Here is a 20,116-nt window from a genome sequence, read left to right on the forward strand (position 1 = left end):
GCATTGCCATGGGACACGCCGGCGTATATTGGCCGGTGAGTCCCATGGTAAAATGAGCATGTGCTGGCACGAGTCGCGCCGTAAAGTGAAAGGGACCACGATATTAGGCTTTGGAGCGACAGGGCGGAGACGGATCAACGATGAGCGACTGGCTGTTCTAACGACCATGATAGCAGCTCTAGCAGAGGGACAAAGACCCGATGGGTTGGCAGCGAGAGAGCGTGATGCTAATGTGATGCTGGCATTGCTGACAGTGGTGGTGCGGCGTGCGCGCTCCGTGCGTGCAGGGCAGCTCAACGCTTCTGCTTGCGTGCACGGCCGGGGCTGCCGTGGGGCGGTGGAGGCCGACGGCTGGCTGGGGCTGGACGTGACGTCTCTGCATGTCGTCGCCACCGTCATCGTGCCGCACGGCCGCTCCCTTTGGCTGGTCAGCAGCCTCCGCGAGCATCGCGACGCGCGGTCACGGAGGAACTTGCACGGCGTTGCCACGCGGTCATCGCCTCTGCTCCACGAGGGGGGGGGGAGGGGGGGCATTGCAAAAGCCGCGTGCGCCGGAGGGCCGCGTGGTGCCACGCGTCACGTGATGGCGTTGCGTGGGGCATCGTGTTATCGTAACCTGTGTGCACGTGTGATAGCTAATAATGCCTCCGGGTGTCACCTCGCTTTCATCTCTTTAATCTCTCGTTTACAGATGTCTCATATCGTATGTCACAATCCTTGCGTCTCAGTGGGGCCACAGCTTGGTATGGACCACTCCGACTGACCCCCGGGGGTTGCCAGTTTAAGAACCGTGCCTATAAGGGTTAGGAGAGAGACCATGAGGTTGAATAGGATAGACAGGTTTTGCCTTCACAAGGTTCATCCCACTGCAGGTGAAAGGGCCATGCAGGAGGGCAGTGAAAGCATGCGTATGTCTTGATGTCCGTGTGCGGTGTCCAAAGCCCGTCGACGCCTGCAATTGTGGTCGAGACCAAACGTATCCTCTCTGGCATTTAAAGTGATAGCTTTAAATGCGTAGCCACGTTCATCTCTATTGCTTTCTCTCCGCTGGTTGTGTGTGGAATCTGGTTGGGTAGCATTGCCGTTGGAGAGCTTCACAGTTGCAAGGCAGTGAATTCAAATCTCTGCTACGTGACTTTACCGAAAGAACCGTAGAGTATGGATTCCTAAAATCACGAAAGCTTCAAATCAAGATTGACTCTGTTGAGGGGGTTGACTCAGGCCTATCTATCCTGCCTGGGTAGATAAAAATAACTCCTAGTTTGTAGGAAATATGCAGTGGTCATTTTATGGAGAGGCTGACCCCTGCCATAAACCATGGAATTCTTGACCCCCGCCACGGGGCTGGCAGTGGAGGTGAACTGTTCATATGTGGAGCTTGTTCCACGCTGCTTCTGTGATGTTCCGGCGATATCCGGGAATCCCGCAAGAGCAGTGCGAGTAGTGGCGTGGCTGTGTGCGGATCAGCCACACTGGAGTTGCAGTACACTGTTACATCTAGATTGAAAACTCATTTCTTTAGAACTGCTTTTTGTGTTGAGTTTGTTGTTGTTCCCCCGCACCTACAATTAGCATGGTTGGCTATGTACGGTGCAAATGAAGTTCAACATAAATACAAGATGAAGATCCCCTGTATAGCCTTAACGGACTTAGCGGGCACCTATGAAGGCCGGCACGACACACGAGGGGGTGGGTGGCCAGCACCACGCCCGACCGCCTTTGTCTCCCTAGTGGCGATGTTTACACACCGCACCAGGTACTCATTTGAGTCGACCTAGGGGAGGCCCAGGACCAGTTCAGATATTCCTCACTGGTGTTCGCCGTGAGCGGGTCCCTGGGTTCGTAGCGCAGCGAACTAACCCCTACGCTACCGCTCCCCCAACATACATAGTGACAATGACCATCATTCGACTACAAAGTGGTGGGATGATGGCCAAAACAGTTCACGTTGTTCCAGCCCTCTCCAGGCTCAGGAATTAAAATGCAATTGAATGTAATCGTGATGATGATAATGATGGTGGTGGTGAGCTTCTGCAAAGACACCACCCCGGCGCGTTGGTGGTCCCTGACGTGGGCTGTGTTTGTGCACGCCGCCTCTTCCAGGAGTACGTGCTCGCGGTGCCGGAGGACTCGTTTGACCCCACCATGTTATCCCCCGAGCCCACCGACAAGTCCGCCGACTTCATCTCGCTCTGCGGAGGAAACAGCTTTGACGTCCAGTAAGCCATCACCTTGCACGTTCAATAAAAACACCACCAGCAGCAGCAACATGCACATGAACAAACTATGAAACTATCTATTTTTATTTTAACAGGCAAGGCCCACTTGAGCTATATAGCTCTTTTTTTAGAAGCGACCTTGCCACAAATGACATAGCTCAAGGAAATGGCACATCACGTGGAAATGTATTGCAGCCAAATACGATAAACGCATATTTCTGAACGTGGAGGAAAAAACCGGGAGGACCCGGAGAAAAATCCACGCGACCACAGGGAGAACATGTAAACTCGGGGTCGGGAACAAACCCACGACCTCCTGCATGCCAGGCGAGGGAGTTAACATCTCGCCACCAGTGCTCCCCCGTTCAACATAATCAACTTCTGTCAATTCGGGAATGCGCTATTGCGCGGTCGTACAGATCGGTCTCACCCTCACCCCGTCCTCCTACCCACCCCACCTCATGTGCCTGGCCGCGGCGTGCAGCCCCACGGCATCGCCGCCCTTCTGCCGCGACGCGTCCGCCTCCCTCTCCGCCTTCCACAATGGCGGCGCGCGGCCGTGCGAGTGCCACGGCGCCGGCTCGCTGGGCCCCGACTGCGAGCCGCACGGCGGGCAGTGCCACTGCCGGGCCAACGTGATCGGCCGGCAGTGCACGCGATGCGCCACGGGGCACTACGGCTTCCCGCACTGCCGTCGTGAGTATCCCCCTACCCTCCTCCACCTTCACCCTCCACCACCTCCCTCCACCTCCCCCCCCCCACCTCCTCCACCTTTATGAGGGGAAGGTCCTATCTTTTGCCGTTTTCGAATTATTCAGAATTGAACATCATAAAATGCGTTTTTTTTTGTTCAAAACCGCTTGAATCCAAAATATCTCAAAAACAATGAAAGATAGAACAATGTTTAACTTATACATATTTTTTTATATGTGTATGGGGCACTTAAAATCGAGACCTTAAAATTTGGATTCTCGGATTTTCAGATGTTTCCTGTTGTTTGTGTCCTAAAAGCTACCTATGTACCAAATTTCAGCTTTCTACCTTGTCGGAAAGTAACCTAGCAGTTTTTGAGACATCCAGATTAAGGGCTGTATTTGTATAGACTCGTGCACGTTTGTGTGTTTGCGTTTGTGTTCCAGTTGATTTTGTTGAACCAGGCAAGAACTCGAGAGACGAGAATTAGTTTTTTGCAAGGGTGACCGAGCTCACCAAGATGATGAAAGCAAAACAAGTCAAATAGAGTCAAGCTTTGAAGCGAACAGAAATCGCAGCATAAACAACTGGGTAGTTAATCGAGAAGCCGAAACACGTGCACAAACATAAATCAACGTTAAACGGCTCGGCGAGAGATGATTATTTAGACTGTCCACAGGACAATTGCAATTAAATGACATAACATTTTAAACCGATATAGGGTGGTGACCATTGTACTCATTTATAAACGGCCAGCAATGTGTGATGAAGCCAATAGCTCAGTGGGCTTCATTTGGTTAAAATGAAATACTTTTATATTTAGTGATTGATCGTGTTTTTGCATTGTTTGTTGTTATAACGTTCTGACCCCGTGCCTCTACTGGACATCATGGAAATAGAGCTCCATAGCTCATCGGATTCCTCCGGTATAAATAAATATTCTGATTCTGATGTGACAGGCAATTGAAAGGTTAGCGTTATCATAAAGCAGTGGTTCTCAGCCAGGAGGTACGCGGACCCCTGAGGGTACGTGAGGTGATGTATAAATCTGTGAAATGTTATCGTGCGTGAGAGTCACTGGTGAATAATCATGTTGTATGAATCTGCCAATATATAATTACTACGATTATAATAAAATCCCCATGGTAACCTATAACGATATAAAATACCTTTCTAAACTAATTGATCGTAAACAATGCGGGCTTCCAAGAGTAACCGGCGAGCATGAACAAATTCATATTCTCTGGGTTTTTCGGGAAAGCTACGTAGATAGAAAAATAATAAAATTTATACAATTATAACGATATGATGTTTCGATCGCAACACAAGCAATCGTCATCAGGTGAAAAATATAGCGGGAGAGCTGCTGAGGCAGGAAAAATATATATATATTTTCCTGCCTCAGCAGTTTTACCGAAAGACCCAAAGAATATTAATTCCTGCAGTCACGAAAGCTTTAAGTCAAGACATGAACAAATTGTGTCACTCATGCGGAGCGTCCGTTGACTTTGTTTTTTATTCCCTTGCAGTTAACTGGCCAAAAAATGGACAATTGGTAAAAAATTTGACGTCATTCATACGTTGATTTCTCAGAACCATGTTGGGTCAGGCAAGGGGGTGGTGGGGGGTTATTCGGCTTAAACAAAATTCAACAAAGGAGGGTGCAATAGCCAACAAGAATGTTGAGAACCACAGTCGTAAAGAATTGCCACACCGTGTCTAACCGTGCGTGTGTTTGCCGCGCTACGAACCCGGAGACCCGAGTCCAATTCCCGCTCATGGCCAACACCTGTGCCGATTATCTGAACCGATCCTGGGCCTCCCTTAGGTCGACTCTATCTCAAACGAGTACCTAGGTGCGGTGTGTAGTAAACATCGCCGCTGGGCAGACAAAGGCGGCCGGGCGTGGTGCTGGCCACCCACCCCCCTCGTGTGCCGTGCCGGCCTTCACAGCTGCTGCTTCTTGCCCCCCAAACAGTCTGTTGAGGCTTCACGGGGGTGGGATCTTTGTCTCTGTTTGCCGTGCACAGCGTGCGAGTGCGGCGGGCGGCTCTGCGACGAGTCGACGGGCGGCTGCATCTGCCCGCAGCGCACGCTGCTGCCCGAGTGCACGCAGTGCGAGCCGCTCAGCTTCGGCTGCCACCCGCTCGTCGGCTGCGAGGAGTGCGCCTGCGCCGGCGAGGGGACGCTCAACCCGCAGCCCGCCAGCTGCGACTCGCAGACCGGGCAGTGCCGGTGAGAAATTGTCGAGGGGTGGGTGGGGGGAACCCAAGAAACGTAGAAACGAAACTGATGAGAAGCCCAAGAAACTGAGAGGATAAACCCAAGAAACGTAGAAAGAAACCCAAGAAGGTTCTAAAAAACCCACGAAACTGATAGAAGCCCAATAAATTAAGGAGAAACCCAAAGAACCCAGATAGAAACTCAAGAAATTGAGGAGAGAAACCCAAGAAACATAGAAAAGAAACCCCAGAAACTGAGAGGATAAACCCAAGAAACGCAGAAAGAAAACCAAGAACGTTAAAAAAAACCAAGAAACTGATCGGAGAAGCCCAATAAACTAAGGAGAAACCCAAGGAACCCAGATAGAAACGCAAGAAATTGAGAGGAGAAAGCCAATAAACTTGAGGAGAAACTCAAGAAACTGAGGAGAGAACCCCCAAGATACGCAGAAAGAAACCCAAGAAACGTAGAAAAGAAACCCCAGAAACTGAGAGGATAAACCCAAGAAACGTAGAAAGAAACCCAAGAAACCTAGGAGAAATCCAAGAAACGTCGAAATGAACGCAAGAAACGGAGAGAAACTCAAGAAACTAAAAACTAAACGCAAGAAACTGAGGAGAACCCCAAGAAACGTACAAATAAACCCAAGAAACTGAGAGGAGAAACCCAAGAAACGTGGAAAGCCGCAACCATCGTGTAAACCAACGGGTTAGGCCCCGCCACACGTGCCATCACGAGCCACTCACCCCGAGCTCTCAATGCTCTGATACGTGTGCCATTGTCTTTGTGCTGTTCGACTTTTAGCGTTCCGTGGTCTGACACTGGTGACACGAGGCCATAAAGAATGCTGTCTCTGGTGTAGGCCAATCGGTTTCAAATACAATGCATCTGTTATCAGAGCATGTTTTTTGTTTGCACGTTCACCACAAGTGCTGTGTGTGGTTAATGCAGGCTTGATTCAGTGTAAAAAGGCTTCTATTTGGTGTTTGGACATCTTAACACCTGCTGTTTTATTGCCAGAAAGGGTCAAAACAATTCTTGTCACGATCCTGTGCAGAAGAATCCGAGCTTGCGCAATCGCCGTAGATCCTGTAGATGCCCCATGCGGGGTGCCAGTGCCGTAGGGTCCCCCACAAAACATCCTGCGCCCAGTTCCTGATAACACAAATCCCCAGTGGCAATTTGTATTTTAAAAAATCGCCTGTCCCTCACTTAGGTTGCCTCGGCATAAAATGTATACCTGGTGCAGTGGTATTGTCTTTGTGGGTACTGACAACTGCCAACTGCGGTCACCCATCACGCGAACTCCTGACCGCGATTTTAACTTGGAACATTACAATTGTGAAGAAACCCAATGCATTAATCAATAACACTGCCTTTTGGCTGACCATCGACCAAAGATGGTCACCGCATCGTGCGCTCTCAGATGTGCTGCTGTGGCCATCTGGAACACTCTTCCGATATTACGAAGCCACTGGAGCTATGCACTTTTAAATCACCTAGATTGAAAACTCATTTCTTTAGAACTGTTTTCCTTCCCCACCCCCCCCGACCTCTGATTAGCACAATTGGCTACGTTCGGTGCGAAAGACGTTCATCATACATACTGGGAAGACAGGCAGTCGGACGAATATGGTTTTTGCCACAGCATGCCCTCATGCTTCGCATCGACATTAATGGGTGCTCCCTAACAGCACCATCTTACGTCGCCTACAGCTGTAAGGCTGACGCTAACGTGGGGATTGCCGTGACGCCGTGTTCCCGTGCCCTCTCTGCCGCGCAGGTGCAAGGCCAACGTGTCTGGGCGGCAGTGCGACCAGTGCCTGCCCGGATTTTTCCAGTACCCGGACTGCCTGCCCTGCAACTGCGAACTGGCCGGGATCACTGAAGCCCAGTGTGACCCCTTCACCGGGCAGTGTCTGTGCAAGGTGCAGCCCCCCCACCTACACCCGGCCCCCCTCCACCAGCCCCCCGCACCCCCCCCCCTGCAGTCCAGTGTCTCATCATTACGGGGCGGATGGCACACAGTGGTAACGCTCGCGCCTCGCAGCAGGAAGCGCCTCGGTTTCATTCATTTTTGGCTCGGGGTGCCTTTCTGTTGTGGAGTTTCTGTGTTCTCCCACTGTTTGGCATGGATTTTCCTCTGCGTTCTTCAGTTGCATATCGTACCAACAAAAACACATACATTGTAACTGGTATTGGCCAAACGTCCCGTTGCTGAAAAAAAAAATCGGAAAATTGCTCAGCTGGGATTACACACGGCAACGTCGCCCAATACTTGGCAGGACCCTCCAGAAAACGGGCCTTGAGACTCGATGATAATTTCCTGGGTAAACAAGTAAAATTATAAAAATAATTGTAATACAAAGACAGATCCACTGTATAGCCTTAACAGACGGCATAAGCAAGTGCTGTTAGCGAGCACCTATGAAAGCCGGCACGGCACACAAGGGAGTGGGTGGCCAGCACCACGCCCATGGTGGCAATGCTTACACCCTGCACCATGTGCTCATCTGAGGCCGAGTCGACCTAGTGGAGGAGGGCCAGCACAGATGCAGATAACCATCACCGGTGTTGGCCGTGAGCGGGAATCGAACTCGGGGGGCCGGGTCCGTTGCGCACCGCACTACCCACGACACTACCGCTCCCCGCAAGAGCGATAGGCGCACACCCACAGACAGCTGGGAGTTCACGGGAGAGGAGCAGCACCTTCACGGCCGCTGTGTTGGGAGCCACCTCACCCCCGGTGACGTCTGTGTGCCGGCTCGCAGGAGAACGTGGAGGGCGGACGGTGCGAGCGGTGCCGGGCCGGCACCTTCTCCCTGAGTGCCGCAAACCCCAAGGGCTGCACCAGCTGCTTCTGTTTTGGCGTCACCGACCAGTGCCAGAGTTCTGTCCGGCGCTGGGAACCGGTAAGATAAATAAATAAATATATATCCTCCACGGTGCTCGCGGCTCTTGCTGTCCCGGTTGGGCTTGGGTTGACCCTGACATTATTGGCCTGTGACAACAACAGTGATGATGGTGATGATGATGACGATTCGTGTGGATTGGCTGCTGTTGTTGAGATGGCCGTGTGGTTGTTAAGTCGGCCAGTGTGACCTTGCGTTCGTTCGTGTGCGAGCACTGAGTGTCAACCGCCTCGTGAGTGTGGGTTTTCTCTGGATATTATGGCTTCTTCCCAAAAACGCCACTCGTGAATGGGATTGGCCAACCATTCCAATGCAGGTCCCCCCTTGAAAAAGGGTCTTGAGATCCAGTGAGTTTTTTTTCTGGATAAATAAAGGGCATTAGTATTGCTATTGAGTATTCTTGTGTGGCCATGTGTCCCTGTGTTGCTGTGGATTTTACAAGATGTTTGTTGAATGTGCTCTTGTGTCAATGTCACGGTAGTATGTGTGTCTCTGCAGTTATCAATTAAGTCCATCTGTGTTGGTATGAAGATGATGGAGATGGTTGGATCGTTATTGAGTGAGGCACGATGTCCACATGCTCCTCTGTGTGTGTAGGTGATGGAGAACGCTGGTTTGAGGTTGTCTCTGCTCGTGTGTGTCTGGGTGATGGATATTGGCATTGCCTTTGTGTGTAAAGGAGTTAGACATGGCTGGTTGGAGATTGGTTGTACCTGTGTTTATGTGGGAAGCGGTAGTGTAGTGGTTAGCACGCTGCTCTACGAACCCGGCCACCTGAGTTCGATTCCCGCTCAGGGTCAACACCAGTGACGATTATCTGAATTGGTCCTGGGCCTCCGCTAGGTCGACTCAGTTTCAAATGAGTACCTTTTTAGCTGTGTAAAAACATCGGCACTGGGGAGACAAAGGTGGTCGGGCGTGGTGATGGCCACCCACCCCCTGGTTTACCGTGCCGGCCTTCATAGGTGCACGCTAACAGAATTTGCCCCAACAGTCTGTTAAGGCTATACAGGGGATCTTTGTTTTTGTGTGTGAAGGTGATGGAGATAGGTGTTTGAGATTATCTGCAACCGTGTGTGTGTGTAGGTGATGGAGATGGCTGGTTGGAGATTGGTTGGAGGCCGACAGGGTCCCATCTTCGCCCACCTTGACCGGCACAGGAACCGCGCGACCGTGCGGGATTGGGAGCCGGAGTCCCCGCTTAACGAGGTCTACTGGGCGGCTCCTGCCTCCTATCTGGGTGACAAGGTACACGTGTGTGTGTGTGCATCTCGGTCATCTCGGTCAGTCGACCCGTGGCACCTGCTGGGTCTGCCCCGTGACCTGCTGCCAGCGGGCGTTTGACACTTCACGTGGCCTCAAGGTGCACTTGGCCTGGCACAAGCGTCGTGGTGACGTCACCGCCACTTAGTGGCGAATGGCGGTTGTTGTTGCAAGCACTTGCCTCAACAGTCTGTTAAGGGAATATGGGGGATCTTTGTCTTTGCATGTGTGTGCACATTAGAGTGTGTCTGTACATGTGCATGTATGTATGCATGTGTATGTGGAAGTGTAGTGGTTCGTGCGCTGCGCTACGAACCCAACAACCCGAGGTTCGATTCCCGCTCACGGCCAACACCCAGTGATGATTATTTGAACCGGTCCTGGGCCTCCCCTAGGTCGACTCAGCCTCAAATGAGTACCTGGTGCAGTGTGTAAACATCGTTACTGGGGAGACAAAGGTGCTAGCCACCCACGCCCTCGTGTACTGTGCCGGCCTTCAGAGGTGATCGCTCACAGCACTTGCCCCCAACAGTCCGTTAAGGCTATGTGGGGTATTTTTGTCTACATACGAATGTGTGTATATGTTTGTTTGTGTGTTGCAGGTCCACTGGTATGGAGCCACCCTGAGCTATCAGATGAGCTGGGAGGGCCCCGTGGAGGTGCCCAGCGCAATATCACATGACCATCGCCCTCTACTGCTCCTATCGGTGAGAGCCATGATGCATTACCCCTGTTCGGTTAATAAATCACTGCCTCGTGTACTGTGGCGACCTTCTTCGGTGCTTGCTAACATGACTTGCCCTAACAGTTTATTCAGGCTATAGGGGGGTATCTTTGTCTTTTTCCCATAAGGCCTGGCGTTGCCTGTCAAATTGCCTTGTCCAATCGCCACTGAATCATATGGCCGATGTCCCATGTCGTGAACATCAACTCTGATATAAGTCGATGATAAAATCACATTTTTGAAACTGTGCGTGTGTGTTGGTTTGTCTGCGCCTGCCCCCCGACCACGCTCGCATCCGCGCGTCGGTGCGCGCGTGTGCGACACCAGGCGCCTCCCCCCCTAACACTGGCTGCTGTGTTCTACGCTCGCCCCCCGCCCCCCCTACCATCCCCTGCAGGGCAATGGCCTCACGCTGCTGCACATGGGGCAGGAGAGGCCTGGGCCAGACCAGACCAGCGAGGGCAAGGTGCAGCTCGTGGAGGTGAACACCACCGACTCTCGGCATCAGCCGTCGTCACTCGACTAAACGCGCTGGCGTGCGAGGGCGTCAAAGCGTCTGCCTGCGAGGCTCGTGTCCGTGGGTGGCCCAGAGCCGTCGTTGGGAATTCTCCAGTCTCGTTGTGCGCGAGCCAGTCTCTCCATACGGCAGCCCCTGTCGAATTCTGACAAAGTGGTACCTGTTTATAGATTTTTAACTAGCTATTTTTTTTATTGAATATTTTTGTTTTACCACATGAGGCCCACTGAGCCATGTAGCTCTTTGACCAGGCCACAAATGATAGCTCAACGAAGTGGCTCATCATGTGAAAATGGGATGATGGTGATGATGTGCTGTGCGAAAAACCTCGAACCGGGATTTGAACTTGCGACTCTGCAGTAGCGGGTAACATACTCCGGTGCAAGCACCTCCTCATAGCTTGGTAACAAATACATAATTAATTAATTGTGCTACTAAATAGAAAGTAAATAAAGGCTCGCCATCTCTCTTTATCCTGGGTGCTCGGTTTAGCCTGTACCGAACGTTGTGACGCACAGCTACGTGTAATCGGTGGGGGTCAGCGGATCGCACAGAGATGGAGTCGTTAGACGCATTCCACACCCACCTGTACAGTTTGTTGGTCGTGTTGTAGTGCAGCAAGTGTTTTTTTTTTTATAGATCTTCAATTGTTTCACAGAGGCTCAACTCTTAGGCTCCATCTGTCACAGCATAAGCACTGGCCACTCATTAGGATACTGGATCCCCGGTTTGGCACGGCTTCACGTGTAGCTGCCATGACTCGCCACAACACATCCAGCAAGGTGGCACTGTGGCGAAACATAAGATCTTCGGGCGGTGGTGGCGGCGGCGATGCATTTGGCCCGTAATCCAGCGCTGTGGAGGCGAGGGGTTGGTGGATTGCCGCACAAATGTTGCGAAACTCCCTTCGTGTGGGCGGTCGAGGAGGAGCCGTACCCTGGCTTGCCAGGAGACGGCGGTAGTAGCAAAAATGTGGACTCCACCTGCTCCGTTTGTATGGGATAGAGTGGTTCTCTCTCGCACCACTGGGTTGTATCCAGGTGCTCCGGTTTTCTCCCACACGTAAACACTCATTAATTGGCCGATAATGCCTTCATATTGAGAGGACCGCAAAACTTGGGCAATTGTTGATGCCGGCTCATCGTGTGGTTGCCGTTCCTGCTTGCATGCCATCCCTCCCGCCCACCGTTCCCAGGGGAACTTCGTGCACAGCAGCAGCGGGAGCCGTGGGGTGACGCGCGAGGAGCTCGTGCTGGTGCTGGCCGGGCTGCAGGAGCTGCACGTGCGTGCGCTCGGGGTTCCCCCGTCGTACCCGCACGTCACGGCCGCCCTGCGCTCGCACGCCGGCTCCGTCTACGACTCGTCCGGCTCCGTGAGCGGCGGCCCGGCCTACGTGCTGCACGTGGGGCGCGTGCGCGTGGAGCCCGACGCAGCCCCCGTGGAGCAGTGCTTCTGTCCCAGCAGCTACCGTGGGGAATCGTGCCAGGTGCGTGCGTGTGTGTGTCGTTGATTCAAATAGAAGCCGGGGCTTTTAGTGTCGGGGTTTGCGCGCTGCGCTACGGACCCGGCGACCCGGTTTCGATTCCAGTTCACGGGCAACACCCAGTGACGATCATCAGAACCGGTTCCTGGGCCTCCTCCCACAGGTCGACTCAGCCTGAAATGAGTACCTGGTGCGGTGTGTAAACATTTCCGCTAGGGAGACAAAGGCAGCTGGGCATTGTGTTGACCACCCAGCCCCTTGTATGCCACGGTGGTCTTCATAGATGCTCACTAACAGCACTTGCCCCAGCTGTCTGTTTATGGCTTTATGGGGGACTTTTGTTGTAGACATGTGTGGATGTGTGGATGGATGAAGGCGTGGATGAGGGTCACATCCACGCGTTCATCGCATCCCGGCTCGGTTGTTGCACCACTCCCGTCTCCGGCTTTCCCAAATCCCTCGCCTCTACACTCCAGGTAACCCGAAACGACTCTGCCAGACTCCACATCCACACCGACAGGAGGGAACCACCACCCCCAGCACTCCAGTCCAAGCACTAGCTCCCAATCCATGCTGGGGTTCATGTCAAGGTTGCACTGTCATCACGATCTCCATGGACTCAACTCCTGCCTTACCGCTCCCTCTCATCTCACTCTACCACCTTCCGAGTGCTCTCCCACCTCTCCCTTCTCGTCTCTCTCCCCTCCGTGCGCTCGGTGCTCCAGCGACCACGGCTATTTGTTTAAGTCCCCTGACAAATCTACTCTCAATGGGTGTTGGCTCATTTTCTTCTGCTTCCCTCATTGCCTGGACCTCCCTTCTCCCCCCGCCATCCGTGCCCTTGATTCCCAGCCCGGACACAAAAGCCTCTCGTTCCCCCCCCCCGCTCTGCCCTTTGACTGGCTGCAATCGCTGTGCAACACAAAAACATGCCCGCTGTTTCCGTACAGCGAGTCGTGAGATGCGGTTGCGTTTCGACGCTTTGTGAGTACGCACCGCATTGTATTGCGGTGCGTGCGTGTGTGTCTGTGCTGAATGGGGAGTGGTAGTGCAGCGGTTAGCACGCTGCGCTATCAACACCCAGTGATGATTATTTTAACCGGTCCTGGGCCTCCCCTAAGTCGACTCAGCCTCAAATGAGTACCTGTGCAATGTGTAAACATCGCTACTAGGGAGACAAAGGCTGTCGGGCGTGGTGCTTGCCACCCACCCTCTCGTGTTCCGTACCGGCCTTTATAGGTGCTCGCTAACAGCACTTGCCCCTACAGTCTGTTAAGGCTACACGGGGGATCTTTGTCTTTGTTGGGTTTTGCGCACTCCCACTCCTACGAACTCCGCGACCACAGTTCAATTCAGCGCCCCGTGGGGCATCTTCAGGAGTCGACTTGATTCCGCCCACAGACAGTCGTGCGTGGCGAGCGCTCCAGAGGAGGGGAAATTCTCAACGCGTTATCCCGTGGCCGGCTAACCACCCCCCCACCCCCCCTGGGATGACGAGGAGCAGAGGCATCGCCCGCCGGGCTGCGTGAATGCCGCATCGCGACGCTGAAATCTCTGCCCCGCGAATGCCTCATTGAGTCTCGATGGCTCCCATGGGCCGACCCTGCGATGCCGCATTCCTCTCATTGCATGACTCGTGTGGTGGGCTCTCTGCATCGTGGAGACATAAGACGATGGTGATGCTACCACTACTGCTACTACACAAAGCGTATATTGTAATAATACACAACGCCTGTATTGTTTAAGCAACTGTGGAGAAAGTGGCCGGGTGGCTCAGAGGTCAGAGCGCCGAGCTGGGTTTGAGTTCCGGCAAGTCGCCTGTGAATTATAAACCGCGTTCTCAAGTATGTCTGTGCGTGTGTATGTTGAACTTACTTCCCACTGAATGTAATCAACCGTGCTAATCAGAGGCGTGGGGCCAAGGAAAATAAAGTAAGCACAATGAGCAGTTTAAAAGAAATTAGTTTTCAATCTAGATTATTTAAATGTGCATCGCTCCAGTGGCTATCTCATATCGGAAGGAAGAGCGTTCCAGACGGCCGCAGAAGGGCATCTGAAAGAGTGCGATGCGGTGACCGTCTTTGTTCGATGGCCAGCCAAAAGCCGCTGCGAGGATGACCAGAGTTTGCGTGATGGTTTATGCTCCTGGACGAGATCAGCAAGGTGTTGTGGTTCACTTGTGACGAACACTTTGTGTGTAATGAGTGCGACCTCGTAATGTACTCATTCCGCAATGGGAAGCCAATGCAGGGAAGTCCATGGTCTCAGCCTGTTTCACCAATGACTGCCCACGGAATAATCCTTTAGGATTAGATTTGTTTCTACACACAGTGTGGTGTAAATTCCAGCTCTGAGAATGGAACACGTCAGTTCGATGCCACGCGACAAACATGTGGCAAGAGCCCGTGTGGAAATATTCTTTCTTTGTGGACCAGAGGTCACTGCAAGGGACCTCGGAGGTAGCTCTGTGATATCCGCTTCTGTGAGGCGCTCTCTTTTATACGAAGGGCTGCACTGCTGTGGTGAGAGGTCCGCGTGGGGTCCTCCGTCTCACGACCTGAGACAGCCGGGGAAAAAAACACATGGGAGGGAAACGAGAAAAACAATGTAACAAATGAAACTCACGTAGAACGGCGGACCCTGCAGGGCAAATGTTGTACCTCGACGAAGTAGCAGATTAGAATCTTGACCACATTTGTCCCATTTCAAAACTAAATCTGACTCAGAATCAGAATCTGTATTGACACTGGAGGAATCCAATGAGCTATAAAGCTCTTTATCACAGATGCTCAAAGCCAGAGCTTTTAATACACATTTTATATGTTTCTTTCAAAATTATGGCTTTCCAGACTGTGCACTACTTTTATGTTATGATGGGTTTTCTCGTCATTTTTATAGATTTGTTTTTCACAATGTTTTGATTTGGCCTTGAGCGGGGGTTATATTACATTTCAAATAAAACCTTAAAACCTTTTAAAAACAGAATTTATTACCGTACCTAATTTTTGTAGTTCTAAGCCGCCGGAGAAGGCTAATTCCAGCGCCCACGACCACACGTGTGGATAATCTGAACCAGGTCGAGTGAGACGCGTATGTTAACACAAGGACACCGGCCTGTCCCAATGGGATTCGCGGCCATAATAGAGCTATATCAGATTGGCCCCATGCCTGGAAATGTTCGTGTGCTGTATATTTATCTAACATCCTGCTGTGACAATTAATGCCTTCGTAGCAAAGGTGCAAAATTGTTTCACGAATTTGGAATGCTACTGAGGGACACATCGGCCAACTTAAGGGAAGGTGGTGAGGTAAGAGTTGCTACGTATATGAGGTGCAAAAAAATCGGGGGGGCCTATCAGGGGAAGAAGACTCTCTCGCAATACAGGGAGAGCCGCAGCTAAGTGGTGTAACGTTATTGAGCGGTGTGTTATTACACAAGTGATCAAAGGTCGTCCGTCATCTTGAGGTGGGGCCACGTCTTGGTATCGCTTAGGTCGTCGGGACTTTAAACTATTTCTCCGGACAGCCTCCTCAACGAGAGGAATAATTCCTGGGAGAACCAGGGAAACGTAGCGTGGAAAGCCGAGTTGTGGTCGGGGCTACAAAAGCGGTTAAAACCTACTGAGAACCTTGGAGCCAGCGAGTGAACTTCCTCTGCGTTTGGCCTTGACGGATGATTTGGTCGCATTGGGGAAGAGCCACTAGAGACCACTTGCAAGTGCCGGTAATTAAGCCGTGGCCTTGGCAAAAGGCTTTGATTCATCTCGCCGCGTTGTATTTTTTTACTTCGTGATTACATTACTTTGACCTCATAGTTTCTCACGGAATTCTCAAATGTTTGACTGAAGCTCAGATTTAGTTGTTTTTTTGACAGTTGCTGAGCACCGGGCACAAAAGGCTCTAAACGAGAGGTGGCCAGCAACAAGCTGCACTATCGAAGTGTTTAATCGATACGAGTTGACGCGTTGCTTGAAGCTTACTGCCACTAAAGCAAACGAACATCATTCGAAAAAAATTTAACATAATCTACTGGATTTATTTACGTTTGTATACAGCAAAGCCAACACGAATGTACCCATTCATGTCAGATCTCCAAAGCTAAGCAAACTTGAGCCTGGTTAGTACATTGGATGGGAGGCTGCCTGGGAATAACAGGTGCTGTAGGCTTGGGCTGCGAGGTGGTTAGGGGATGGTGGCAGAGATCTGTATTATAGAATCTGTCTGTGCAGCGCTTGAGTGTTCCTCCCTTGTGATGTTGGTCTTCTCTAGGCATTGCAGTTTTGTCCCACGTGACAAATTTGGTTTTAATGGGATTGACCAAACATCCCAATCTACGACCCCTCCTAAAAAATAATCTTCAAACCTGAAGCTCTCCTGTGTATATAAGGGGTATAATATATTTATTATACTTTATATAATTATCCTTAATCTGATGTGAATCAAACTACAACGAAATAAATGACTTTTCAAATGTGTTTATGCATTGCCAAGATAAATGAGACAGAGTCCTCTGTGGGAAATCAGCGATGGTCATCTTACAGATAGTCTGGCCCCTGCTGTGAGAATGTGGAATTTCCTGCAATAGCTCAGGGCGGTCAAAGGTATCCAAGTGTGGTTCCGGTCATACCATCCCCCCGCACGTACCGTGCTCCCATTCGCGAGTACGCTCACGCTAATGAAACTTGCCTCCATGGTCCTCTGAGGCTTATTGGGAATCTACGTCTTTGCGGTGAGGTGTTTACTAGCTCGCCTGGTATATAGGAGGTTGTGGGATCGATCCCGATCCTGACGCCTGCTGTATATTTGGAGTTTGCGTGTTCTCCCGGAGGTCGTGTTGATTTTTCTCTGGGTTCTCCGGTTTTTTCCTCCTCTTTGAGAATCAACGTGCGTTGTACATTTCCACGCGACAAGCCACTTCGTTGAGCTATTGTTTGTGGCCAGGTCGCTTCTGGAAAACAGCTACACAGTTCAGTGGGCCTTGCCTGATACAATACAAATAGTTTAGCAGTTCGTATACACGGGTTCTTTGGGGGGTATCAGTAATGTGCACTAAAGCACGCACTCTTTCACTTTTCAAAATCATGTTTTGACAGGATTTCCCGTGCCGTGAGATGATATTGTGTTGCTTTGGGGGAATTATTTTGGGCCACCTTACAAGTTGGTGCCAAATACAATCTCAGGAAACTGCCATCACTAAGTCAACACGCCCTATCACGAGACGGGATGGCAATAACAATGATAGAAAACAAATACCTTGACTCAACCCTTTTAAATTTATCACAACCCTCCCATTGACTTATTGCCATCTGTGTTGTCTGTGCAGTGCTATGGCAGGGCACACATTTGCAGTTGGTTCGTTTAAAGGTAGAATCTTATGCCCGCCGCACTGATCAGCATTGAGTGTTGTTGCTGAACTCCGTGCGGAGACTCCCATCCCATGGACATCGAGGTTGCAATATCCTGGCCCCCCAGCAGGATGCAGTTCAGCAGGGTGTGGACTGATATCATCTGTCTTCTCTGTTCGGGATAGAGTGTTGCCCCCCTTGCATGTGTCGTGGGTTTTCTCCGGGTGGTCCGGTGCCCTGTCACGTGGGTAATAAACACGCGCTCATTGGCTGAAAACATCTTAGTAGATACAGGACAGCAGAGCAATAGTTTTGGTGCTGGCTCAAAGCCTGGCAGCCTTCCAGCTTGCCTGTGGTTCCTCGTGTTGAGATTCACTCAACACGAACCCAAATATTCACTCAATACAGATCCACAGATTCATTCAACACAGACTCGGAGATTTACTCAACACGTACCCAAATATTCACTCAACACAGACACAGAGATTCACTCAACACGAACTCAAATAATCACTCAACATGGACCCAGAGATTCACTCAACACGTACCCAGCGATTCACTCAACACGAACTCAAATATTCACTAAACATGGGCCCAGCGATTCACTAAACATGGACCCAGAGATTCACTAAACACGGGCCCATAGATTCACTCAACACAGAGATTCACTCAACACGAACTCAAATATTCACTCAACATGGACCCAGCGATTCACTCAACACAGAGATTCACTCACACGGACTCAGAGATTCACCCAAGACAGACCCAGAGATTTACCCAACACCGAGAGATTCACCCAACACAGACTCCAGCAAGCAGGCAAGCGGCGCGTGTTCCCTGCGAGCGTGCGCCCGCTCGGGCTGCCGTGTCTGTGCGGAGGCCACGGTGCCGTGAGAAACGGCTCCCGCCTCCGCACCGCGAATGTTGCTGTTTTCGGTAAGAGCAGGCACCCCGGCAGAGGGGCCTCCTGCTGTCATCCAGCGTAATGGGAGCCAGATGGGGGGTGCGTGGGACACCAGGGGGGAGGGGGGAAGGATTTAAGAGTGGGTGGTGGGCAACATTGGGGTGGGTGTTGAATTGGCGGATTTTTTTTATTGTTCGAATAAAATACGATTGAGAGGGAGACACGGCCAGACGGCAATCGTCTCTCGTCTCGTAGACATGTGGCTGGGTTGTACGCCAGGGCTGTCTGGGGGCCCAGAACCAGCCGTTTGCGATTTCACTCGCCACTGATGTGAGCCGGGAATCGAACCGAGGTCTCTGCGTTCGTAGCACGCTGTACTAGCCGCTGCGCTAACCACTGCGCCACCTGCTAGATAAATATATCCGCATATATACTTTGGCGAGCCATCGATCTGATGAGATGTGCAGTCCCTGTTGTTGCCAAAGAGAGTCGATGTTTGCGTAGGAACCGTGGGAAACGTGCGTAACGCTGGACAGCGAGGACTAACCGAACACGCGCAGGCAAGTGCAACCGTTGGGGTTTTGCGGCGGTCTTTGTGTGGCGATGCGGGGCCCTGATCAAAATGCCTTGCCCGTAGAATATTTACCAACTCCCGTGGGGCTACCGCTGCCGTCGACGCCGGCAGAAGTCCATTTACATCATTTTCACACGCAGAGCTTGCGACCAATGTCAAGATGCAAAATAGATTTTTTTTTTTGGGGGGTTGGATAAATGCTTGTCATCCATCCGACACAGCCAACCAATTAATGACGAATCGACAACTGCCTGGTGATGCTGGTTGTAACTACCCGTGAAACGTCGTAACCAGTCCGTAGGACTCGTGTGTGGATCGCCCTCGAACAACACCGCCGGAGGTGCTGTTGGAGCAGTGAATAACTTGGAACGATTGTTCACCTCGTGAACAATCTCGTGAACAATCGTGGTGGCGAGATGTTAACTACCTCGCCTGGTATACAGGAGGGCGTGGGTTTGATACCGACCCAGCCGCCTGTATATTTGAAGTTTGCATGTTTTCCCCGTGGTCGTGCGGATTTTTTTGTACGGGTCATCAGGTTATTCCCTCCACATTTAGAATCAACGTGTTTAGAGTGTTTGGCTGCCATAAATTTCCATCTCATTTGAGATATCTTCTGTGGCCAGGTCGCTTCTGAAAAAGAGCTACATAGCTCGGTGGGGCCTTACCTGGCGAAACAATAGAGGAACGGAACCGTTTGATGTTTTGTTTTGAAATCAAAGTCTAACTTTACATCGGCTGAACGTCAGCGCCATGCTCGGCCGTGTTTGTACGTCGTCAATGTTTTGACTTGATATCAACAAATCAGACTAAACAGTCTCGGCAACAAGCGGCGGAGCCAGGGCTCTTCCGGGCATTTCAACGGAGTATTTTTTCTGTTATTTTCCAAATGTGTTACCGGGTTCGGGTGCTCGCGATCGCGGAGCCGTCTCCCGCGCTCCACGGTTTGAGATTTGTGCTCCCAACACAACGGCGGCGGGGGCGGCGTTCCCTCTGGGTGGAGGGAAAACGAAAACAAAGATGCCGGTTTTGGGTTGGCAGGCGCGGAGGGAGGCCTGGCGGGATCTGCTTGCCTGGCTGCAACCCCGCAATGGGCGCAGGCAGCTTGCAGTGGGGAGAGTGCTGGGCCTCAGTGTTGCGGAGGGAAAGGCCGGTGTGGGAAATTAACTTGCGGTCAGGCTCAAGGTGAATGCGAGAAAAGCTACGTGAGCTGTGTGCAACGTTCACAGGGGCCACCGGTGTGGGTTGTAACCCAGGGT

General features: G+C 51.5%; 1 protein-coding gene across 1 annotated transcript in view; it reads left to right on the forward strand.

Moving 5' to 3' along the window:
* The window catches only part of LOC144724931 (laminin subunit alpha-5-like), a 218,783-nt gene that overhangs the window by 103,344 nt on the left and 95,323 nt on the right, over positions 1 to 20,116 (forward strand). The window contains 10 exon segments of the mRNA XM_078604249.1: positions 288 to 427; positions 2,104 to 2,219; positions 2,704 to 2,915; positions 4,943 to 5,147; positions 6,919 to 7,063; positions 7,907 to 8,047; positions 9,134 to 9,295; positions 9,913 to 10,017; positions 10,432 to 10,515; positions 11,747 to 12,037. Of these exon segments, the coding sequence (XP_078460375.1) occupies positions 288 to 427; positions 2,104 to 2,219; positions 2,704 to 2,915; positions 4,943 to 5,147; positions 6,919 to 7,063; positions 7,907 to 8,047; positions 9,134 to 9,295; positions 9,913 to 10,017; positions 10,432 to 10,515; positions 11,747 to 12,037 (1,601 nt within the window).

The sequence above is a fragment of the Lampetra planeri genome, chromosome 22, assembly GCF_965212315.1.
Source record: "Lampetra planeri chromosome 22, kcLamPlan1.2.h2, whole genome shotgun sequence".
NCBI classification, from domain to species: domain Eukaryota; kingdom Metazoa; phylum Chordata; class Hyperoartia; order Petromyzontiformes; family Petromyzontidae; genus Lampetra; species Lampetra planeri.